General features: G+C 44.6%; 1 protein-coding gene across 1 annotated transcript in view; it reads right to left on the bottom strand.

Moving 5' to 3' along the window:
- Positions 1-25988, bottom strand: part of EPG5 (ectopic P-granules 5 autophagy tethering factor) — a gene marked incomplete in the record, with an annotated part of 249948 nt that overhangs the window by 72566 nt on the left and 151394 nt on the right. Inside the window, 5 exon segments of the mRNA XM_077463073.1 lie at positions 2247-2441; positions 5546-5702; positions 11170-11312; positions 14815-14977; positions 23408-23582. Of these exon segments, the coding sequence (XP_077319199.1) occupies positions 2247-2441; positions 5546-5702; positions 11170-11312; positions 14815-14977; positions 23408-23582 (833 nt within the window).

Genomic DNA, 25988 nt, shown 5'->3' with positions numbered 1-25988 from the left:
CGGAATTGTCTATGTTTTATATGTATATGCCCTCCATGGGCTCCTCACTGTGAAGGCCAGTTATAGGTATGGGCAGTGGCCAGTTTTTTATCAGCCCTTCCTTCCCTGAGCTGTCCGCTCAGCTGTCGGCCAATTGCCAGCTCCTATCTCTCCACAATGACTCACCTGTTGATGATATCCTGCTTGTCAGTTCTGCCTACTTAAGCCGTCCAGTCCAGAGGATCTTTGCCTTCGCCTTATCTCTAGAGACGCTCTCCTGTGTTCCTGTTAAAGACTTGCTTGGCCGATGTTCCTTCTGGCTCCAGATCCTGCTTACTGTTCTACTACGCTGATCTCTGGCTCCCTGACATTTTGGCTTGTTTAAATATCCGTTCCGGTTCCTGAAACTCTGGCTATGTTTTGACTACGTTTACTCAGTTTACCTTTTTTTAATTATTATTATTAAACAAGTCTGATTTAAATGTACTTCTGTCTCGGTCTGATTCATGGTTTCTGACAGTACGGGTACGGATACTTTTTGGTCAAGTACTCGCCGATACCGAGTACCGATACTGAGTACTGATACCTCTGCGGTTCAATTTATGTCCATACAAAATGAATAGGCTCAAAGCGCACTTTAAAGAATTGCATGCAATTGATCCGCCCGCCCCCGTGTGTGTGAATCCAGTATAGAAAGAGAAGCGCCATCTAGTGCGGCAATAAACAGTTTATGTCCAAATTGGGCCCAAAGTGTCAATATTTTGTGTGGCCACCATTATTTTCCAGCACTGCCTTAACCCTCTTGGGCATGGAGTTCACCAGAGCTTCACAGGTTGCCACTGGAGTCCTCTTCCACTCCTCCATGATGAAATCACAGAGCTAGTGGATGTTAAAGACCTTGAACCCCTCCACCTTCCATTTGAGGATGCCCCACAGATGCTCAATAGGATTTAGGTCTGGAGACATGCTTGGCCAGTCCATCACCTTTACCCTCAGCTTCTTTGGCAAGGCAGTGGTTGTCTTGGAGGTGCGTTTGGGGTTATGTTGAAATACTGCCCTGCGGCTCAGTTTCCGAAGGGAAAGGATCATGCTCTGCTTCAGTTTGTCACAGTACATGTTGGCGAATGGTCTGAGCACTGACAGGCTGACCCCCCCACTGCTTCAACCATTGCAGCAATGCTGGCAGCACTCATATGTCTATTTCCCAAAGACAATCTCTGGATATGATGCTGAGCATGTGCGCTCAACCTCATTGGTCGACCATGGCGAGGCCTGTTCTGAGTGTAACCTGCTCTGTTAAACCGCTGTATGGTCTTAGTCCCCATGCTGCAGCTTCGTTTCAGGGTCTTCGCAATCTTCTTATAGTCTAGGGCTAGGCCATATTTATGTAGAGCAACAATTTTTTTTTTCTGATCCTCAGAGAGTGCTTTGCCATGAGGTGCCATGTTTGAACTTCCAGTGACCAGTATGAGAGAGTGAGAGCGATAACACCAAATTTAACACACCTGTGATTCGCCGGAGCAGCGACGACGTCACTCCCGCACATGCGCAAGAGAGCCGACACTCGTGGCATATCGCTGCGTTCTGCGGCATATCACCGCGTTCTGCGGCTCACCCAGTGTGCCTGCGCGCCGCTGTCTACGGTGCATGCGCCGTAGACAGCGGTGGCTGTGTTCAGGTAAATATCTCCTAAACCGTATAGGTTTAGGAGATATTTCTTGGACCTACAGGTAAGCCTTAATCTAGGCTTACCTGTAGGTCAAAGTGGTTTGTAAGGGTTTACAACCACTTTAATGGCTGTGTGTTGAGTTATTTTGAGGAGAAAGCAAATTTACACTGTTATACAAGCTGTACACTCACTACTTTACATTGTAGCAAAGTGTCATTTCTTCAGTGTTGTCACATGAAGAGATCGAATAAAATATTTACAAAAATGTAAGGGGTGTACTCACTTTTGTGAGATACTGTATATACATATACACACATGCCCAGAAGCAGTGGGGGAAGTCGCATGAGATTCGGACAGGAGTAGCACCGCATTCCTCTTCAAATCGCATGCGATTTGCGCTCATTCATTTTGTATTGATGCAAATTGCAACACAAAGTATCGGTTTTGGTAGCATTTGGGCAAGTACTGATACTCAACTCAAATGCTTGGTATCAATATTGGTGCAACTGAAAAAAATAGTGAAATGAGCAACAGTGACAAATATTTCTTCCCATCAGTGTGTGCGCTCAATCAGTGTAAGGGATGAAGCAGAACGTACCTTGGTGAGCAGCATAAAGATGACGTCACTGTTGTCCTCAGAAATGGCTTCCACCACCTTCTCGTACAAGTGTACGAATTCTCCTGGGGAGGCGGCCGGGGTGAAATACGGAGACAGCAGGTTGCAGAGGCGCCGATTACGAAGAATGGTCTGGAGTATGGGCCGGCACTCTGACTGGGTTCCACTTATAAACACCTGGAAGCGAAAAGAAAACAGGCTGCCATCAATTTCAAAGACACTTAACCTTTGGATGTGAAAGGTGCTGCACACCATCTTATAAAGAAGAAAACAAATCGCTGACTTTCAGGACGGCGTGCAGCCAGGAGGGAGGTTTGTTTTCTAGTGTTAAACATAGGCCTATCCTTACATTTGGTACATAGACATGAACCACTTGTTTCCAACACCTTGTTAAATCTATGCCACCAAGAATGAAGGCATTTCTGAAAGCAAAAGTGGGTCCAACCCGGTACTAGCAAGGTGTACCTAATAAAGTGGCCGGTGAGTGTATATGCCTGTATAGGTATTTATTGAGGGTCTTTTTTTTTTGTGCACCAACACTTCAATGTAGAGGAAGCTCTGTTTTTATATTATGCAGCCTCTCTCAACCAGTGGTCATCCAGTGGTTGCTAGAGGTTCATTGAGCAATGAGTATTCGTAGAATATTCTTCTATATAAAAGAGCTCCTTAAGTTCCAGTACCAACGTCGCTCAGCAGAGCCAGAGGCCCAGGACTAGTGCTCATTATTATAAGGGGACACGACACTAACCAGCAATATAACAGGTTACGCTTTCCAATGTAAGTGGGTCCCTTGACCATCAACAAAACTGAGGGGCTTCACACAATAACCCCCAGTTTAAGGGAGCACTTTTCCACTTACCACCAATGTAAAAAGGACACTATAATGTTCTATACCTGAAAAAAATTCTGCCAATTATTATTAAAATATTAAAAACATACTTGCCTAGCTGGATGCAGCATTGATCCGCTGCTGCATCTGTCCCCTGTCGGCTCTAATACTGAGAACCGAGAAATCAAACACTGCCGATTGCTCAGTTCTCACAGCTCCGTGAGCAGAGAGACTATCAGTCACTGTACCCCCCCCCCCCCCCCACTCATTGGAGCGCTGGACTGTGAAGGGATCGGGAGCGGGCGGCTCAGGCTCTCAGCAGCTCATTGACAGGCTGAGCTGGGTGCTGGTCCAGGCATGTGGGTGGATCTCGACCATATGGTCGCGATCTTTCCTGAGCCTGGATCGTAGAATGAACTGCACTCCTGTGATCCACAGGAGCAATATAGCCAAACAAGCTTTGGCTGTACTACTCCTTTAGATCCCTTTCACACGGCAGATATTTTTCAGGCACTACAGCTCTAGAAATTCGCCTGCATAGTGCCTGAGAAAAATAGCTCCATTCACTCCATTGTGAAAGCCTGAGGGCTTCCATGCTAGAGCGGTACGCTGGCAGGGGGCGTCAGAAAAAGTACTGCCAGTAGCTTCTTTGGAGCGGTGAAGGAGCGGTGAACTCACCGCTCCTCCACCGCTGCTCCCCATTGAAATCAATGGGGCAGAGCTGCAATACCGGCGGCGTTTTTTGCGGGCGGATTTAACCCCTTTTCGGTCCGCTAGCGGCCGAACAGCACTGCTAAAGCAGAGCTAAAAATAGCGCCGCTTTACCGCTGACCCTGGTGACGGTGCAGTGTGATAGGGGTCTTCATTTCATGACTATTAAGAAAATTTAAAAAGAATTCTTTATTTCTTGTATTTGTTCCTTGGCTATTTATGCGAACATACCATGAACTGTACATACTATCATTTTTAGCAGGGTTCCTTGAGACCTGAGCGTTATTTCAAGTGTTCCTTTGTGAGAGAATGGTTAAAGTGTAACTCCACTTTTGTTGAGAAAAAAAACATTCCCCTCTGGGTGACGTATGTACATTGCAAGGATTATAACAACCTTTGTTGCAGATTCCTACCTCTTGTTATTCTGACGTGATCCCTGTGTGTTTGTCTGTGCCTCTGTACTGAGTGGGTCTAATGGGAGTGGTTTCATAATTAACTGTCAGGTGTACAGCTGCAGGCCACTAATGAGGAAATCTGCTGGCCCTGCATCCCTTTAGACGTGTTCCTATTGAAAGTATCTCTTCAAAAATTACATTTTTTGTTGCAGGGGATGCCTGAAATCTGACTTGTATCTTAGGCAGACTTCTGGGAAAATTGGTGAGCCAATCACACAAGCAGGAAATGATGTTTCTGGGGAGTGGTCAGTATACATTCTGTGTACAGAACAACTCCAGGTTGCCATATTGCATTGTGTTCTCAGAAAAATACAGTGGCTGCAGATTGAAAATGAAAGGTAATTTTTAATAACATTCCATTACAAAATGATTAGCGTTGCAATCACATGCGCTATATTTTTTTCTTTATTTGCTATTTTTTTCCCCCACTAAAGATTGCGATTAAAATACTTAAAGAGGAACTGCAGTCTGCTCACATGTTTTTTGTTACAAATTATCTTTGTCATTCTGAAGCTTCCCTCCAACTACTTTGCATATTATTTTATCTATACTGTGATTCTGTACTTGACAGCTATGCTGCCGAAATCTCCCTCCACTGATATCTGTCTGCAACCATTGCAACTGTGGGCAGCTGAAGCTGCTGCCTGTTCACATCCTGCATTTACACAGACACACAGGAGGCATGCCTCCAGCTCTGCAGCTCCCACTGGCCCTCTTATGACATCATCCCCTGCTTCCTTCCAGGAAAACTCTCACAAGTGTGAGAGAGAGAGCTGTGCATGATGTCATAAGCCTAGGCTAATGACCAGACATGAAACAGGAAGTGGGCTGTATAAAATATTCACTGTCAGAAAAAAAATGTTTTACTATCCAAAGTTAAAACAACAAGGGAGAAAGATTTAATAGATGGAAAGTTAAAAAAATTAACTGAAGTTCCGCTTTAAACCCAGCAATAAATATTGTAGCAATAGTGATTTGGATTTTTTTTTTTGCCAAAATATGGTCTGTTTGTCGCACAATCTCATCAAACTATTTAGACATCATCTGTCTGACTCTGTTGTGTGACAATCTTTGGGCCGAATCACACTGGACACTCTATGAAAATGATCGCCGGGTACTAAATGGCTAAAAGTGCATTCCATTTCTTCCATTGCTGCTCCTTTGCTAGCAATTGACTTTTAGATTTAGATATGGACCCTCTGGGAACAGATGATACCGGTCTAATTACACTACAAAAAGTGTTGCACTATAGAGAAATTAAAAATACAATAAATAACAAAACCTACCTGTCCCAGTATTTCAATACAAGAGGTGAAGAATTGTCGGGAAGGAGGGTGGCGCTGCGTTTCGTCACACACAAACTCCACCACGGCAAAGAAGGCCCCAATACCGATTTTCTGTATCTCCACAGGAGAATGCCCCTTATAAGCATTGACGAGGGCCCTAAGCACACAAAAACAGTATCAGTGTTTTGTAGTGTAGCAGTAAAAACATGCAGGACAGTCCAACATTCCAATACCCCTCTGCTAGCCACCAGACCCCCAGTAAATAAAATCTGTATTCAAGGGCTAGAAACTGCATTAATTGTCATATATTGGTCTGGGTTTCAGTAATATTAGGATTTTTTCCTACAGCTTACCTATAAAATCTTTTATCACGGGACACAGAGCAGCCATAATAACTGGGTTATACGCCATCTATAGGTGAATGGACAATGGCAAACATAAAAAAAGACAGGAAGCCCTCCCCTATATAACCCCTCCTACACAGGAAGTACCTCAGTTTTGTAGCAAGCAATAAACTTCCCAGACAAGAGGGGAGGGAACTCTGTGTCCCATGATGTTCTTCCAAGAAAAGGATTTAAGAGGTAAGCTGTAGAAAAAAAATACTAATTTCTTTAACGTACAGCACGGGACACAGAGCAGCCATAATAACTAACTGGGATGTCCCCGAGCAATGCTTTTGAGGGGAGGGAACCCATTATGACCAAAGAAACACCATCAGAACAACAGGATCTAAATTGCTGCCTGCAGTACACTGCATCCAAATGCAACATCCTCCTAACATTCACTTGATAAAACCTAGCGAATGTATGCACCGAAGACCAAGTAGCAGCCTAGCAAATCTGAGCAATCGATGCTTGATGATGAACTGCCCATGAAGCACTCACCTTCCTGGTAGAGTGTGTCCTTACTGAAAAAGGTGGGGCTTTATCCCTTAATTCCTATGCCTGAACAATCACTTGGTGGATCCATTGGGAAATAGTCGACTTAGATGCTGCCTGTCCCATTTTGGGACCTTCTGGCAATACAAACAGAATATCCATCTTCTGCATCTGACCCGACATTCTCAGATAGACCCCGATAGCCCATACTACATCAAGAGAATGAAGACACTGGATTTGGAAAAAAGGAAGGTAGAGTGATATCCCGATTTAGATGAAAACTGGACACTACCTTGGACAAAAAATTCTGGTTGTGGCTGCAAAACTGCCCTATCCTGGTGCGAGATGAAATAAGGTTCTTTATAGGACAGAGCCACCAACTCCGACACCCTCCTGGCCGACGTCACTACCACCAAGAAAACTAATTTTCTTGTCAAGAGGAATCTGTCGGATAGGCTCAAAAGCCTTCTTCTGTAAAACTCCCAGGACTAAATTTAAATCCCAAGGGCATAGAGGCAGCCTGACCAGTGGAAGCACACGAATCATCCCCTGTACAAATGTTCGAACTAAGGAGTGAGAAGCAATAGGCCTCTGGAAAAATATTGCTAAGGCCAAAATTTGACCCTTAATTGTACTTAAGGCCAGATTCATATTGACTCCTTTTTGCAGAAAAGCCAGAACTCTCTCGATTACATATCTACAGGGGTGCCACCTTCTGGCCTCACACCAGGAAATATATGATAGATACTTCCAGAGACTGGCTTCCTAGCATTCAACATGGTAGACAATATTGACCCAGAAATGCCCTGGTCTTTTAATATCCTGGCTTCAACAGCCAAAACGTTAAATTTAGAGACCGTAAAGCAGGGTGAAATATCGGACCTTGTGAGAACAGATCCGGATTGAGTGGAAGAACCCATGGGTTTCCCACCACCAGTCTTATGATCTGTGTGTACCAAGTGCTTCTGGGCCAGGCTGGAGCTACTAGGCTCAACGGCTTTCTCTCTTCCCAGATCCTGCGTTGTAGAATTGGCAACAGCCCCACTGGAGGGAAGGCATGTATCAGTGAAAACCGATCCCATGGATTCACCAAGGCATCTGCCCCTAATGAAAGCAGGTACCTGGTTCTAGACACCTGAACTCCATCAGGTCTACATCCGGAACCCCCCCCCCCCCCCCCCCCCCCCCCCCCCATCAGCGGCAGATTGATGCAAATATCTTAGGGACCACTCCCCTGGAAATATTTGCTGGCAATTCAGAAAGTCTGCCTGCCAATTCTCCACTCCCGGAAAAAACACTGCCGATAGGGATGGAACAAATCTTTCTGCCCAGGTCAGCATGCGATCCACTTCCTTCTGGGCTGTCTGACTCCTGGTGCCTCCCTGGTGATTGATATATGCCACAGCCATGGCATTGTCCGACTGGACACTCACCGGACATCCCTGTAGTCTGGAAGTCTAACATCTCCATTCGGCTTTGGGACTATGAAAAGATTTGAGTAAAAACCCTCAAATCTGTCGTTGGCTGGAACCTCTGAAATTACTCCTTGTGACCTTAGATGATCTATTGTGTGAAGAAAATACTTTTTCTTTACCAGATCTATGGGGACCTTAGACCTTAAGAACCGAGAGGGGGGGAAGCCCCCGGAATTCTATTTTGTACCCCTGAGACACTGTAGAAATAACCCACCTGTCTCAGATCACTTCTTTCCAGGCGTCTGAGAACTCTAATAGCCCCCCCCCCCCACCCGCGTGAGTGGGGGCGCCCATAAGGAGGGCTTGGGACTGGCTTCATGGGGTCTATGGGCCCAGGGTTTTTTCTGCCCCTGGCCTTGAGGCTTTCCCCTAGACCCAGACGACGGAGGCCATCAAATTGAAGCCTGAAATTAGAAGTGCTGGGTACTGAAGCACTAGACACCTTAAAGGAAGGTTGTCTGCTCCTCTTTTAACTGGTAAAAGTGCACTTTTACCACCTGAAATCTTTTGGATATATTTATCCAAATCTTCTCTAAATAGCCTCTCCCCGTGAAAGGGGAAACCAGATAACCTTTTGCAGGGTAATTTTGCAGACCAGTTTTTTAACCAAAGAATCCTGCGAATATGTATGGATAGTAGGGCGAACCGGGACACCTGTTGTATAGAATCCTTAAAGAGGAAGTAAACCCTGATGGGTTTACTTCTTCTTTGTCTCCCTGCAAAGGTAAAGCCTAATGGGTTTACTTCCTCTTTTTTTCCCTGCAAAGGTAAAGCATAATGGACTACTATGCATCGCATAGTAGCTCATTATGTGTCACTTACCTGACACAGGAGCCAGCGAAGTCGCCGCTGATCCCTGTAGTCCGCCGCATCCATGTTGCTGGTGGCGTCTCGCAGCTCCGACGAATCACAGCGGCGAAGCCGCGATGACGTCACTCCCGCGCATGCGCACGGGAGTCGTGTCTCGCAGCTCCGCCGCTGCCACTCGGCGAAGCCGCGATGACGTCACTCCCGCGCATGCGCACGGGAGTCGACAAATTAGGCAAATCCATTCATGGATTTGCCGCATTTAGTGCGCCTGCGCGCCGCTGTCTACGGCGCATGCGCCGTAGACAGCGGTGCCCATTTTCGGGCAAATATCTCCTAAACCATATAGGTTTAGGAGATATTGCTTGGACCTACAGGTAAGCCTTAATCTAGGCTTACCTGTAGGTCCAAGTTGTTTGGAAGGGTTTACTTCCTCTTTAATAAAGATGCCAATTTCTTATCTGCTGGATCTTTAAACACCTGGGCATTATCTACAGGATAGGTAAGACTTTTATTCACAGAGGAAATGGCAGCATCCACAGAAGGCATACTCCATTTCTTTATACACTTTTCCTCCATGGGATACAAAAGTGCAAACCTTTTAGGAGGAATAAAAAGTTTTTCAGGGTGATACCAGTCAGCATATACAATCTGCTCTAGCAACAGATGCAAGGGAAACGCCTGCAAACTCTGTGGAAGCCGCAGGGATCCTAAAGAAGAAAAGGAAACCTCAGGAACCTTTAGAGGCCACAATTTAAATCCTGATCAGACCATCTCTGTGAGGGACTGGATTAGCAGTCTCTGGGCAGAAGCATTAGCTATTGCTACAATGCCCGACAACCGTAATGGCTCAGACTGGCCAGTTGCCTCAGGTCTTTCAGGAGAGTTAAACACAGCAGATGTAAGGTTAGCATCCTCCAATACCGATGGTGGTGCATTTGCACCCATTCCTGCTGTGCCTCCCCCACTCCTCTTCCGGGAAGACATACCTGAGACAAAAACTTGAGGTAATAAAAGCCCACTTTATGCCTTCAACCATCCTGCAAAATACTATATTTAGTTCTTGCAGTACACAGCTATTACAGGACCTGCAGTGCCTGGTCCATCCACCCACAGTGACTCACGTGCCCAGCTGATGCCGCTCTGTCCCCCCTCCAGCCTGCTTACAGAAGCCTAGGACTGGAACAGCTCATGATATGGGTGCTTCTGCCCCTACTGCGCATGTCCGGCGTGCACATGGCAAACGGGTAGCGTCCTGTCCACCTATCATGTCCCTCCAACATGCACGTTCATCATGCACGCTCGTCGTGCCCACTATGGCCGCATAAATAGCGACGGGAAAGGGCCACCGAAGTAGGAACTAGGTATACAGGGGTGGGGGAATCTGAAGAGCCATCCACCTCCTGTTTGGATCATCCATGCTGGAAGCCTCCACAGAGAAGCTCCCCCAGTGGACAGAAAAAAATAGGACACCTGGTCCTATAAAAAGTAAGACTGCAAATCAATTTTTTGGTTTAAACAAGTTTTTTTTTTTTAAACACTTAACAGTGCACTTGCCGCAGGATTCTGCTAAAAAGCTAGATTCCAATCCTCCCCCATCACGTCGGGTTCTGTCTTTTGGACCTTCAAGGGCTGAATATGGGGCCACTCTCTTGGACCTGTAAAGCACCCTGCCGGATCTCCTTTGGGGTTTTTTCTTACCAAGGGTCCGGATCCTAGGGTCCAGTGCCCAAAGGGTCACATTACAGGCAATATCCCATAATTTTCTTGTATAAACGAGGTTTGGTTACCATCCACTTTAGCGCATCACCGTCCAGATGGATCCCATTATATAGCCCTTTAAAACCTTCAGCATCTGTTCCAGGACCATTCTCTTAGCTAGATCATGGAGAGCTTCTCCAACCATGACTATCACCTTACAAGACCCTGGCAAAAAAAAAAATATATATATATAGAGGGGGAATTCCTGTCTTTTTTTGGTTTGCCAGTGTCCATTCACCTATAGGTGGTGTATAACCCAGTTAGTTATTATGGCTGCTCTGTGTCCCGTGATGTACGATAAAGAAAAAACATTTATTGGCTAATTCACCCAGCGCGTTCTCAAACTTCTCTTACTGTCTGGGCAACTCTAGGGACCCCTTGGGTTGCCCACATATTGGAACTAAAGTTTTGTCCTGTCCTTAGGGGTGCAATGCCTTACTAGCACACCTATCCATGTAGCATACACTAGGCTTTCCTCTCAGAGGTCCTGTAAGTAAAATGGGGATTCGGGTACGGCAAGCATCAGCAGGAGCAGCTGAAGGTTATCAAGAGGACCTGGCACTTTGCCTATTCAGCTTTACTTTAAAATCATAAAAAGGTAAAAAAAAAAAAAAGGGCATGACATACCTTCACTAAACATAAACATACAAAATGTACACAGGAAAACAATGGCGAAACCTATTTTGGTAGGAAAAAAACTCACGTAATGAAGTTCTCCAGATGCACTGCAGTTTCTATAATGTTGAGTGCTGTGGGTTTGGTGGCTTCGGCTTGCAGCTGTTTCATCTCTCTGCGAAGAACATGTAGCTGCTGGGTCACAGCCTCATCCATCTGCATCCCTTCAAACTGCAGAAAACAACTTGTTACAAGTTCTGTTAGCCCACTCACAACTGCAAAAGACCAGACGCACACCAATTGACCTCCATGTTTCAGTAAAACGGTATTATTCCAGGAATGCAGAAAAGAAGCCTTGCCGGGGACCTCCCAAATCTAAAGTATCTCACCCTAAGATCAGGCTTGATCATAGACCTCTACTATTAAACTGGTGCTTAGGAGAAAACGCATTAACGAGGAGGTCCCAGGCAGATCATCTTTGTGCATGTGTGAAACAAAGTTTTACTAATTAAACAAAGGCCATTGCGTCCAACTGGGTCTTTTGTCGCTTCCTTTGTATGGTTAGAAGGAAACGCCATGATGCTTGCAGCTGAAAATCCAGACAGACAATGGCATACAAAACAAGCCTGGGAGCAGCAACCAGCGACGATTCCTGCTATTAGTTCTGTTAACTCAATAACTGGCAACGGTGGTCTCCTCCAGACTTCTTGGCTATCGAATAGGATCCATCTGAATGGCAGACATCTAATGCCTTTCTACAGCTGATGTATGTGTATGTGACTAAGGGATGGTGGGAGGTGTGCCAGAGCTCCTAGAAATAAACATCAATATGGTGTATAAAGTGTGCCAGTCCATGTCTGCAAGGTATGTGCACCCATGGGTTAACTTTTCCTTACTATAACAAGAACCGCAACAGTGTTGACCGTTAGCAGTTAACTTAAGTGTTAAGGTGCGGCGATATGGGTGGCATGGCATGACAGCAGGATGACATTTCAGGTTTGATGCTCCCCTAATCCACGTTATTTCTCCAACATATTGGCTATTTTGTCGGATGCCACATTACTAGCAGGCATTTTGCACTGGTATATAGGCCATACATTTGCCTGAGTTTGGTGCTTTTTACTTACTCTATTGCCTTGGTATACCTTTAGCCTACTAACCTGCTCTACAATCTTAGTGGATTTTTACACTACTATGCTGTCTACTGCATGTCCTGCTTGATGGCTGTTTGGTCTTGATGCCCCTGTCACCCACTATATTTACCGATGCCAGCTCATCATATTGGGTCCTGAAGAAGCCATACATTATTAGCAAACCTTCTTGACCTTTTCGACGGGAGATATACACTATTGTATTCACCTTTATTGTTATACTGTAGATACGGTTTCCATTTTGTAATTTACATTCATATTTCTGGCATTTTGAGCAGGGTGTCCAACCCTAGGCCCTGCTATTTGGGTCATTTGGAGGAATTCCTTTTTATTTTTTTTCTGTGTGCTTTTAATACGTATAATAAAGCATACTATATTTTATATATATATATTTGTCATCTTCCATGCTGAGCCAGTCAAATCTGGAGTTCTTCATGTTGGGCTTGAGTGATCCAGTCCACATTTTTCTGTTAGGAGTTAACATTGTTCCTACCTCTCTCTTTACTACAGAACACTTCCACTGATGTCATGGAGAGGAGGAGATGGTGAAGTGTTCTGTAGCCCTGTCTTAGGGTGACAACGTTGTTCTTCCATAAACACAGTACTTTGAGTTAGCGTTTTTGATCAAGGACAGTGAGATACTGGCAACACTAATAAGGAAACAAATGCAACCATGACATCCAAGGACTGAAAGTTGCATTATATTATAATTTTTTTCATCCCGAGCTTAGATACGCATATCCAAAATCCGGCCCGCGGACCAACCATGGCCCGAGGTCCAGTTTTGAAGGGCACGTCTGGTTATCTAAACATATATATCTTTTGTGGCCCCCAACGATCTCCTAGGGCCGGGGCCACAAAAGATATATAGGCTCAGTCTGGCTGCCTCGGAGATGGGAGGCGGTATGAGTGCAGTGCACACAGGAGTATTTCCTGTTTAAACGGCAGCCTCTGTAATAGGAAGTCCCGTCTCCACCATTGGACTACTGTTCTGTCCATCAAAGGAGGTGGGATTCTCTCTTAAAAAGGCTGCTGTGTAAACAGGAGATTCTCCTGTTCTTTGGTGCTCGTCTTGCCCCTCCTACCCATGTCCCCTCCCCATGTCCCCTCCAAGGCTGCACTGATGGCAATGGTGGGTGCTGCATTCCTGGCAAGTGGGGGGTGCTGCATTCCTGGCAAGTGGGGGGTGCTGCATTCCTGGCAAGTGGGGGGTGCTGCATTCCTGGCAAGGGTGGGCGTGCAGATGGGCACTGACCCTCATTTTGCTTCACAGTTCTTTATTTCAAATTTAATTTTTTTTCCCTGAAACGTCCCTCTTAAAGTGAAGATGCGTGCTATTCGCCAATAAATATGGTATATGCAAATAACACGCCAAGCTTATCTTCATCACACAGCCACAAAGGCAAGAGAATTCTTGTTGGGCCGTGTAATAGTGCTCAAACGAACACACCTTAGACCGAATTTTAATGGTTCAAAGAATATCAGGCAAAATGGTCGGCCCTCACGCATGTTCACTTCATCAAATCTGGCCCTCTTTGAAAAAAGTTTGGACACCTCTGCTTTAAAGCGGTAGTAAACCCGTACATTTTTTTTTTTAAACCTGCAAAGCAAAAGGCATAATGAGCTAGTATGCACCGCATACTAGCTCATTATGAAATACTTACCTTAGAACGAGGCCCCGACATCTGGCCCGATCCACGGCGAGGGAGCTGACATGCTCCCTCGGCGTTTCTTCCGGGTATCGCGGCTCCGGCGCTGTGAGTGGCCGGAGCCGCGATATCGTCACTCCCGCGCATGCGTGCGGGAGATTTCATTCCGGCCGGCCGGCCACTGCCGGATTTTCAGGCCGAGAAAACCCTTGTGCGCATGCGCCGCTGCAGTCAGCGGCGCATACCGAGGGGAATATCTCCTAAACCGTACAGGTTTAGGAGATATTTTTTTTTACCTACAGGTAAGCCTTATTATAGGCTTTCCTGTAGGTAAAAGTTAAAAAATGGAGTATACAACCACTTTAAGCAGACAATCAGCTGAACAGATTTATCCTTGGCAGCAAAAGCGCTGTCTGAAAAACAGCTCATGGAGCCATTAAGCTTAGAAGTGTACATCCTGGATCTTAGGCCCTGACGGTACAGAAAGGGGCTGCTTTATGAAAACCGGAGAGTGCAAAATCCGGTGCAGCTGTACATGGTAGCCAATCAGATTCTAACTTCAGCTTGTTCACTTAAGCTTTGACAAAACACCTTGAATTGGATTGGTTTCCATGCAGAGCTGCACCAGATTTTGCACTCTTCGGTTTTAGTAAATAAACCCCAAAGCTTTGACTTCCAAGTCCAACTTTAAACCAGTCCTCCATCTTCCAAAAGTCCAATGCAAAAGCATCTTGAACTTCTGGCATTCAACTGCTACCTAGTGGAGGCGGACTTAAAGTTCATGAGGACACCAGCTGTGGTCCTCTGTAGAGCCTAGGACTAGAATGTTCCCTTTACCACTGAAGTTGTAAGTTGGTCCATAACTAAATTCAGGTGACCAGCTGAGTTGATTCTCATTCCAACAATGTTAAGGTTAAGTAGGACCAAGCTCACCTTGACCATCACAACTGCCGGCCCACTGCAGGTCTTATTGAGGTTGCTGCGGCACTCTATTTTCATTTCGATTTGTTCCTCTCTGTTGACGTAGAGTTTAGGGATGGTGTCGAGCATCTCGCTGTCTAAGGCCACTTGTTGGGACTCTCGCATAGAGGAAGTTCTGAAAAACACATAATAACTGTTAAAGGCATTCAGCAATGTTAATATATGCATCCTGCACATCGAACACAACAATGTACAGACTCTTGAAACTTGTATAATTGGTAATGGCTTGAACAGGATAGCAAGTGCACAGGCAAATATTTGGGATCAGGACTAAACCGCCAGATTTTTTATTTTTTTTGCTTCAAGGCCAGCTTCACCTTTTTTTTTGCTGCAGTATTATGGCTATTACGGTAAGTCAATGCATATGTACCTAATCAATCATTCGGAAAGGCAACCCAACACCCTAAAAGAGTTCATGGAAATGCACGATAACACAGTACCATGCTTGGTCATGCTGTGAATTCCCCAAAATGGGCTCAGGCACAGCATCTTGGGCTCTACCCTCAAAATGAATGGACTGCCTTAATGCAAACCATTATTGTGCATCATAACATATTGTAGAGTCAGCCTGGGACAGGTTAACCACTTCAGCCCCGGAAGATTTGGCTGCTCAATGACCAGAGTATTTTTTGCGATATGGCACTGTGACGATTTAACTGACAAATGCGCGGTCGTGCGACGCTGTACCCAAACAAAATTGACGTCCTTTTTTTTCCCCACACAGAGCTTTTTTTTGGTGGTGTTTGATCATCTCTGCGTTTTTTATTTTTTGTGCTATAAACAAAAAAAAAAAAAAAAAAGAAGAGCAACCATTTTGAAAATAAAAATAAAAAATAAACCCACAATGGGGGTTATTTACGAAAGGCAAATCCAATTTGCACTACAAAGGCAAAGTGCCCCTGAAATTGCACTTGGAAGTGCAGTCGCTGTAAATCTGAGGGGCAGATCTGAAATGAGGGGAAGCTCTGCTGATTTTAACATCTAATCATGTGCAAGCTAAAATGCAGTTTTTTATTTTCCTTGCATGTCCCCCTCGGATCTACAGCGACTGTAGTGCAAAGTGGATTTGCCTTTCGTAAATAACCCCCAATATTTTGTACTTTTTGCTATAATAAAACCACCCCATTTTTTTTTTTAAAAAAGCTTTTTTTTTTTCTCAATTTAGGCCGATATGTATTCTTCTACATATTTTTGGTAATAAAAATCACAATAAGCGAATATTGATTTGTTTGCGCAAAAGTTATAGCGTCTACAAATAGGGGATAGAATTATGGCATTTTTATTATTATTATGTTTTACTACTAGTAATGGCGGCAATCTGGGTTTTTTTATCGTGACTGCGACATAATGGCGGACACATTTTTGAGATGACTGACAATTATACAGCAATCAGTGCTATAAAAATGCACCGATTACTGTATAAATGTCACTGGCAGGGTAGGTGTTAATACTAGGGGGCGATCAAGGGGTTAACTGTGTTCCCTGACTGTGTGTTCTAAACTGTAGTGGGAGGGGACTGACCTAGAGGGGATGACAGATCGTGGTTCCTAGCTATTAGGAACTCACGATCTATCTCTCCTCACAGAACAGGCATTTGTTTTAACACACACATCCCTGTTCTGCCTTTCTTGCCCGTGATCGATCGTGGCTGTTGGTCATCGCGACCGGTCACGAGCATCGGCACCCCTGTAGTGCAGCGGGTGCGTGCGCGCCTGCTATCCCGCTTTAAGGAGCCAATGTATCGCTACGACAGCTCACAGGATCGTGCCAACCTGCCGCAGTACAATGACGGTGGCTGGTCGGCAAGCAGTTAAGGAGGGGCTCATTGTAGAGGGCAGGTACTTCCCCTTCAGGCCTGTTTATTAAGCAGCTGATCAGAAAGGATGAATGCTGTCAGTTTTGCAGTCCACAGAGATGCTGCAGAAGCCTGAAAGACTCGTCAGTCTGAAATGTACCCGTTTGTTGAGCTTGCCTTTAACAGTGACTTTGTAATACGGTGTGTGCTGTGGCTGGGACGCTGAAAGTTTTTCATGTAAGACTGTGTGCTGTGCGGTACTGATGGGAAGATTTACCTGTTGTGTTTAACCGCTTGCTGATCATATACTGTTGATAAACTGCATCTGGAAAGTATGCACAGCGCTTCACTTTTTCCACATGCTATTGGCAGCAAGCCTCAAGTCTTTTCGAGTATGATGCTACAAGCTTGGCACAGCTATTTTTTTCACAGGAGTTGTCCCGTAGCCACTCCTTTGTTATCTTGGTTGTGCGCTTAGAGTCGTGGGCCTGTTGGAAGATGAACCTTCATGAAGGATGTCTGTGCACATTGTTGCAATCATCTCCCCTTCGCTCCTGACAAGTCTCCCAGTTCCTGCCGCTGAAAATCATCACCAAAGCATGATGCTGCCACCATCATTCTTCATTGTAGGGATGGTATTGGCCAGGTGATGAGTGGTGCCTGGTTTCCTCCAGATATGATGCTTGCCATTCAGGCCAAAGAGTTCAACCTTTGTTTCATCAGACAAGAGAATTTTGTTTCACATGGTGTGAGAGTCCTTCAGGTGCCTTTGGCAAACTCCGGGTGGGCTAAAATGTGCCTTTTACTGAGGAGTGGCTTCTGTTTGGCCACTCTACCATACAGGCCCGATTGGTGGAGTGCTTCAGAGATGGTTGTTCTTCTGGAAGGTTCTCCTCTCTCCACAGAGAAATGCTGGAGCTCTGTCAGAGTGACTAATGGGTTCCTGCTCACCTCCCTGACTGAGGCCCTTCTCCCCGATCACTCAGTTCGGCCAGGCGGCCCACTCTAGGAAGAGTCCTAGTGGTTCCAAACTTCTATTTACGGACTATGGAAGCCACTGTGCTCATTGGGACCTTCAATGTTGCAGACATTTTTTTGTACTCTTTCCCAGATCTGTGCCTCCATACAATCCTGTCTAAGAGGTCTACAGACAATTCCTTGGACTTTATGGCTTGGTTTGTGCTCTGAAATACACGGTTAACTGTGGGACCTTATATAAACAGTTGTGTGCCTTTCCAAATCATGTCCAAACAACTGAATTTACCACAGGTGGACTCCAATCAAGTTGTAGAAACACCTTAAGCCTAGGTTCACACACATGCGATGCGGGAACCAGTTCACACTGCCCGCTGCGGGTGTCAATACAATGTTAATGACATCGTACAAGCACCTTCCCCACAGTAGTAAAGCACTGGTCAGGTACATAGTTAACCCTTTGATCGCCCCTGATGTTAACCCCTTCCCAGCCAGTGTCATTAGCACTGACCACTGTATTAGTGTCACTGGTCCACAAAAGTGTCAGTGTCCAGACTGTTCACCGCAAAATATCACAGTCCTGCTATAAGTTGCCGATTGCCACCAATACTAGTAAAAAAATAAAATTTATATAAACCTATAGTTTGTAGGCGCTGTAACTTTTGTGTAAACCAATCAATATACGCTTATTGGGATTTCTTTTTACCAAAAATATGTAGTAGAATATATATTGGCCTAAACTTATGAAGAAGTTTGATTTTTGAAAAAAAATTTATAGCAAAAAATAAAATACATTTTTTTTTCTAAATAGTTTCTTTTATTTATAGGGCAAAAGATTAAAACCGTAGAGGTGATCAAATACCCCCAAAAGAAAGCTCTATTCTTGGGAGAAAATAAGGACATGCATTTTATTTGGGTACAGCGACGCACAACCGTGCAATTTTCTGGTAAGCGAACCCCCCCCCCCACACACACCGGGCAAAGAAGACAGGAGAAAGAAGAAGACCTGAAGTAGAAGCCATAGAGGGAGAAGACCAGAGGAAGAGGGAGAAGACCGAAGGAAGAAGCAAGGAAGAAGACATTTTTAATAAAGGACTTGTCAAAAAGTGTCTATTGTCCTTTGTCACACTACACTACTTTGTTTTGGTGAATGGGTAGGGGTACAATGTACCCGATACCCAATCACATTGGAGGGGGTGCTGGGATAAGGGGGCCCCCAGGATTTTCAGGAAGAGGCCCTTGTGCCCGCTGACGACTCATCGGGTTGTTAAGAACGCGGCAGCTGGCTTCCTGGCCCCTCCTTAGCAACCAGCTATATACAGGGTAAAAAAAATAAAAAGACAAAAAAAATCCTGGCAAAATCTAGGTAAAAGCGAGTGTCCAAAAACGTGGCAAGCACCGCAAAAAGCACTGCAGAAACGCTCTATAGATACCTTCACAGCTGCAGCTACCACCATTTTTTATTTTTATTTTTTTCAGCAGTCGGTCTTGATTTGTTCAGCATCTGTGTGCTGTTACTGTGATTTTTCTGATTCCAGTGTCAGTGATGCAACAACCCTGACACTTATTACCTAGACAGGTGACATTTTCCCTAACCCCCTGTTCAGGCGACAACGGTCAATGACCTTAATGTAAAGTTATTAACCACTTCCTAACCAGGATTTTTCTGGCACTTTTTGTTTACAAGTTTAATGCCGTGTACACACGATCAGATTGTCCGGCGTACTTAGTCTGCCGAAACACATTTCAGCGGACAATTCGGTCGTGTGTAGGCTTCAGCTGACTTTTCCAGCGTGAAGTCCGGCGGACTAAGAAAGTATTTTTGCACTCCAATCTTCCCGTCGGATTTGGGTTTCAGCGGACAATACGTTTGTCAGTATGCTAGTACGGCGGACTAAGAATGACATATGCTCAGAAGCAAGTACGAAAAAGGAAGCTATTGGCTACTGGCTATTGAACTTCCTTTTTCTAGTCCCGTCGTACGTGCTGTACGTCATCACGCTAGCAAACGCCGGACTTTCTGTGTGTCCGTGTGTGGCCAAGTCCATTCGGTAGAAAGTCCGCCGGATTATCCGTCGGATTGTACGTCGGACTAGGTACGCCAGACAATTCGATCGTGTGTACGTGGCATAAGAGTACTTTCACAATGGGGTAGCGGGTCTGTTAGCGGTAAAGCATCGCTAGTTTTAGCGGCGCTTTACCGTTGCTTTTAGCTGCGCTTTTTTCATCCTCTACAGGGGCGCTTTTAACCCCTGCTAGCGGACGAAGAAAGGGTTAATAGCACCTTTTGTTATGGCACTTTTTCTGGATGCTTCAGAAGCAGGGGCCATGCTATACAGCGCTCCCAAACCGCTCCAAAGATGCTGCTTGCAGGACTTTTTTTCCCGTCCCGCAAGCGCACCACTCCAGTGTGAAAGCACTCAGGTTTTAACACTGGGGAGGCGCTTTGCAGGTGCTATTTTTAGCGCAAGAAACACCCGAAAACTGCCTCAGTGTGAAATTACCCTAAATCAGTACTTTTTGCTAGAAAATCACTTCTAACCCCCAAACACGATACAATTTTTTTTAGCAGAGTCCTTAGGCAATAAAATGGCGATCGCTGCAATTTTTCATGTCACACGGTATTTGCACAGCAGTTTTGCAAGCACAATTTTTTTGTAGGATGTGAAAGATGATGTTACGCTGAGTAAATAGATACCTAACATGTCACACTTTAAAACAGCGACAAACTATGGTACTTAAAAATTTCCATAGGTGATTATTAAAACAAAAACTTTTACAGGTTAGCCATTTAGAGTTACAGAGGAGGTCTAGTGCTAGAATTATTGCTCTCACTCTAATGCCGTGTACACATGGCAGGACTTTGACAGCAAAGGTCGGAAGGAACGAATCCGTTGGACAATTCGATCGTGTGTGGGCTTCATCGGACCTTTGCTGTCAAAAATAAAATCTGACGAACTTTAGATTTAGAATAGGTTTCAAATCTTTCCCATGGACTCGAGTCTGGTCGAAAAATCTGTTCTTCTGTATGCTAGTCCGACGGACGAAAACCGACGCTAGGGCAGCTATTGGCTACTGGCTATGAACTTCCTTTTTCTAGTCCAGTCGTACGTCATCACGTTCGAATCCATCGGAAGCTTTGGTGTGATTGTGTGTGGCCAAGTCCGTTCATTCGGAAAGTCAGTCGAAAGTCCGTTGTGAAGAACGCTGGACTTAGTCCGTCTAAAAAAGTCTGGTCGTGTGTACACGGCATAACATTTGCGGCGATATCTCACATGTGTTGAATACCGTTTACATATGCACGCACAAAAGGGACGGGGCGTTATAACTTTTTTCTTTCTTATTTATTTTACATTTTATTTTTAGAGTCCATCAAAGAGTGTTAACTACGGGAGCAGATGGCCACATCGTTGGATCGTTTCTAGGGCTAACTGGTGGTAACAGTAAACTCCAGAAGCGCTGGCAAGCCGCTCAGACTGGTTTTATGAGAAAGCCATTTGCCTGCAGAAAAAATAAATAAAAATGGTACCAGGATTATGGCCAATATCGTCAACCTGCATAGTATAGACGTATGGAGGTCAGCAAATGGCTAAAGGATTTTTTTTCTTTTAAATGACAAACACGTCGTACTTACCTGCTTGGTACAATGGTTTTGCACAGTTAAAAGAGAGGGTTTACACGAGTCTCCATCCCTATGTATGCATAAAAAGGAGGGGTTTTGGGACTTTGAATGAGGTGGGCATTCTAGCCTCTTCCCGCCAAAGGTACGTCATACGACGTCCTTGACTTTGAGCGGGGATATCTGAATGATGGGTGCAGCTACAAGCATCATTCAGATATCGTCTTTTTCAGCTGGCGATTCCGTTCACCATAAGAATGATCATAACAGCCATTCCGCCGCTGGATTGTTCTTATGGGTGGCGAGAGGGGACATACCCCTCCCGCGCTTCTGCAGACTCACTGCATCCATAGGTGAGTCGGAGACAGGATCTGCCGGCCCCGGATGGTGACCATAGAGATTTCCGGCAGACCAGATAGTAGCCGGAGTCTCTATGATCATTCGGAGGATGGGCCTGATGTTATGATTTCACACCTGTCCCCTGCATTCAAACAAATGGCGCCGCCTCGGCTGGGAAGCCAAGATTGTTTTTTTTTTCCGATTTCAGGCTTCCCAGCCTAGAGGTGAGATGCGGGGTCTTATTGCCCCCAAATCTCACTGTGAAGAGGACCTGTCATGCCATAATCCTATTACAAGGGATGTTTATATTCCTTGTAATAGGAATAAAAGTTAAAAAAATTTTTGTCAAACTAAAAAAAAAAAAGAAAAGTAAAAAGTAAAAAAAAGCGCCCCTGTCCCTGTGTGCTCGCACGCAGAAGCGAACGCAAGTCCCACCCACATATGAAAAAGGTTTTCAAACCACACATGTAAGGTATCGGCGCAAACGTTATAGGGAGAGAAATAATTCTAGCCCTAGACCTCCTCTGTAACTCATGTAACCTGTAAACAAATTTAAAGCGTCGCCTATGGAGATTTTTTAAGTACTGAAGTTTGGCGTCATTCCACGAGCGTGTGCAAATTTGAAGTGTGACATGTTAGCTATCCATTTACTCGGCGCAACTTCATCTTTCACATTATGGAAAATAATTGGGCTAACTTTAATGTTTTTTTTTTTTTAAAGCATTAAGCAGTTTTCTTTCCAAAAAAAAAAATTGCTGCGCAAGTATCGTGCAAAATAAAAAGTTGCAATGACTGCCATTGTATTCTCTAGGGTCTTTGCTAAAAAACATATATAATGTTTGGGGGTTCTATGTAATTTCCTTATCAAAAAAATTATGAATTTTACATGTAGGAGAGAAATATCAGACTTGGCCTGGATGGGAAGTGGCTAGAATGGCTTTATCATCTCATAAGGATCACCTGGGGGCTTTTATCTTGTCCACAATGTATCAATCATTGTGTATGCACATGTGACTATTATTCCATATTTGGGTCTTTATCATGCCATCATGTTATTTTCTACCAATTAAATGATTTTGTACAATGGTGACTGATCCTTTGGCCTCACTTACCCACCTCATTCAAAGTCCCTCCTTTTCAATGGTTTTGCACAGAGCAGCACGGATTCTCCTCTTCTCGGGTCCCCGTCTAAACTCCTGGCCCCTCTCTCCAACACAGTGCCATAGTTCAGCCCCCCCACCCCCCTCCTCATTAGCTGTGATTGACAGCAGCAGCAGGAGCCAAAATCAGCCTCAGCCAATGAGGAGTGAATCCACGGAGAGCAACTGCTCTTGTGCACATCGCTGCATCGCGATGGAGAGCTCAGGTAAGTATTGGGGGGCTGCTGCACACAGAAGGTGTTTTACCTTCATGCATAGAAGGTAAAAAAAATAAAAAAAAATAAAAAATAAAAACTTTGCCTGAAAGACTTAAAAAATAAATAAATAAAAAGCAATAAAAAGCCTTTACGGGTTCTAACCCTACTAAACTCTATAGCGACTTACCCCCTTTTTTTTTTTTAAAGGGTCATCTTGGGTTGTCCACTATATAGCAGACTTGCATCAGGGCAATTATGAGCTCATGTTTTAAAGCACCTTAACAAAATAAACCAAACATTTTGCAGACTCAGCATCTAGCACTGACAATGAATGACAATGCACATGTCAAAGCATTCCCCACATCCAGCACCAGGCAAAGCATGCCACGAGTTCATCTCTCTATAGATGGAACAAGACTTATCCTGCTCTATTAGGTTTTGCTATTGGTTTGTGACTTACTTGGCATGCTGCTGCAGGACTGTCAGGTCTTTGTGCACAAGTTTCATGGCATCCTGGGTGCTGAGAAAACAAGATGGCGGAATGGCCGATACGGGTGGCTTCATCAGTTGCAATGTAGTACCAGGGACCGGGGAGTTGTGCTTCTTCAGGCTGATCAGGATTCTCTCCTTTGCAGCTGGAAATAGATCAAATACATACAATCAGATTAGATAAATGAGAAGGAATGCCAAAAATGATAAGATTGGCTAAAGATTGCATAAATCTGCCCCAGAGCCATTTACAGATCTGACCATTATCACACTCAGTGACGTCTTCTAATGAAAGATGAACGGTGGATATAAAAAGTCTACACAACCCTGAAAAAATTTCAGGTTTTTGAGTGGTAAAAAAAAAAAATCAGACCAAGATAAATCACTGAATTTTCGCCACTTGAACACAATACGAACTTTTACAGTCAGTATTTGGAGTGGTTATACCGGGACGATGCATGCAGCTACAGACATCAGGTAGCCACCCGACTAGCTAATTAGCTGCTGGGTTGCTTTTACAGGCGGCGAGAGGGATCCCCCTCCCCTGCCCCCAAACTTCCTTTGCTGCCTTTCCGGGCTCTCTGTCCCACTGCCCCAAGCCTGGAAGTGAAGCCTGCAGTTCCTCTAGTTTACCATAGAGCTTTTTGATGACTGGAAGGTCCCCAATCAGCTCTGTGGTATAGGAGGCCAGAAGCGACAACAATTTGTCACTTGCGGTTTCCTTGGAAGTAAATAGCACCATTTTAAAAAAATGTAAAGCACCTGATCACACCGATTTTGGGGTGATCAGATGCTTTTAAAGGGCAGAGGAGACATATGGGGCCCAATAGACCCCAAATTTCTCCATAAAGAGTACCTGTCCCTTCCTATTTCTGTCACAAGGGATGTTCACAAAAGGTAAATGCACACGTTGATCCCACATGCATATGTAAATAGCAATTGCACCACACATGTAAGGTATTCGCACAGACACCAGAGCAAGAGCAATAACTCTAGCACCAGACCTTCTGTATAACTCTCCACTGGTAACCTGTAAAGGCTTTTAAAGTGTTTCTGATGGAGATTTTAAGAATACCGTAGGTTGGTACCTTTCCACGAGCTTGTGCAATTTTGAAGACTGACATGTTAGGGATCTGTTTATGCGGCGTAACACTGACTTTTATACTTGACTTTTAAAATAAATTGTATTATATTGTGTGTTTTTGTGCATTAAATTTCATCAAAGTGTATTTATTCCAAAAAATTGTTTGAAAAACCGTTGCGCAAATACTGTGCGACATAAAAAAAATGAAAACTCCACCATTTTATTCTCTAGGGTCTCTGCTGAAAAATATATAGAATTTTTAGAGGTAATTTTCTAGCAAAAAAAAGTGATTTTTACATGTAAACAAAGTGTCAGAAAAAGCTTGGTCATCAAGTGGTTAATGTGACCTATGCTTTGTGCAATTCAATCAAAAACAAACTGAAATCTTTAAAATGGGGTAAGAAATAAAAATAAAAAACTAATAATATCAGAGTTGAATAAATATGTGCACCCTTAAACTACTACTTTGTTGAAGCCACCTTTTGATTTTAGGACAGCATTTGGCGTTTTTGGGTAGGAGTCTATCAGCAGGACTCATCTCGTCTTGGCAATCTTTGGCCACTATTCTTTGCAAAAGCATCTCCAAATTTTTCATCACCTATGCACAGGAGATGACATCTCTTGATTGCTATGTAAGTAGATGGGTGATCCCCGATGTAAAAGATTTGGTCTTTTTTGTTTCTTGATGTATAATCAAGACTGGGGAGAAGGTGCAGCAATACATTCCCAGAGGGGAGAGGTGTGCTTTTTATAGATGAGAAATGTTATTGTGCGTTTTTTTCTATTCTCTGAATGGGGATTGTGCCATGAGGCTGACCTCCTGTGTTCAGAACGCAGCAGGGCACCCAGGAACAAGTGGGCATCACTGGAGTAGTAGTGCCTATTTCAGTGATTTCCAGCTTCCAGGGGCATCAGCCAGGTAAGGTATATACATAGTTACATGGGCCTTTGTGCCATTCCTGGAACACAGAAATATATTCTCTCTAGCAGATTCCAATTTCACAGTGAATATCCAACAAGTTGATACACATCAATATCTGCAATGTATAAAGTCTGACCTCTAGTGGGGATTACTGGCAGTGCAGATTTCCACCAATAAAATGTAAGTACTTGTTAAAGCGGAGTTCCACCCAAAAGTGGAACTTCCACTTATACGCTTCCCTCCCCACTCCATTGCCACATTTGACACTTTCGGATCGTGCCTCGGCCCAGAGACAGGGCCGAGGCACGATCTCCCAAAAGTTCGGCCCCCTCCTCCTTCCCCCACTGCAGTGCCAAATAGAAAGCACAGCATGCACAGTAGGGAACCAGCTGTGAAGCTGAAAGGCTTCACTGCCTGGTTCCCTTACCAGGAATGGCGGCGGCAGCACCTGGGAGTCGATCCAAAGATCGACTGGGGTGCCGACATCATGGGCTCCCTGGACAGGCAAGTGTTCTTATATTAAAAGTCAGCAGCTACAGTATTTAG

This window comes from Lithobates pipiens, unplaced genomic scaffold, assembly GCF_037356315.1.
Source record: "Lithobates pipiens isolate NorthernLeopardFrog02 unplaced genomic scaffold, aLitPip1_a1.2 Scaffold_3, whole genome shotgun sequence".
Lineage (NCBI taxonomy): Eukaryota > Metazoa > Chordata > Amphibia > Anura > Ranidae > Lithobates > Lithobates pipiens.
Note: the sequence above shows the minus strand (reverse complement) of the source record. Positions and strands in the feature narration are given on the sequence as shown.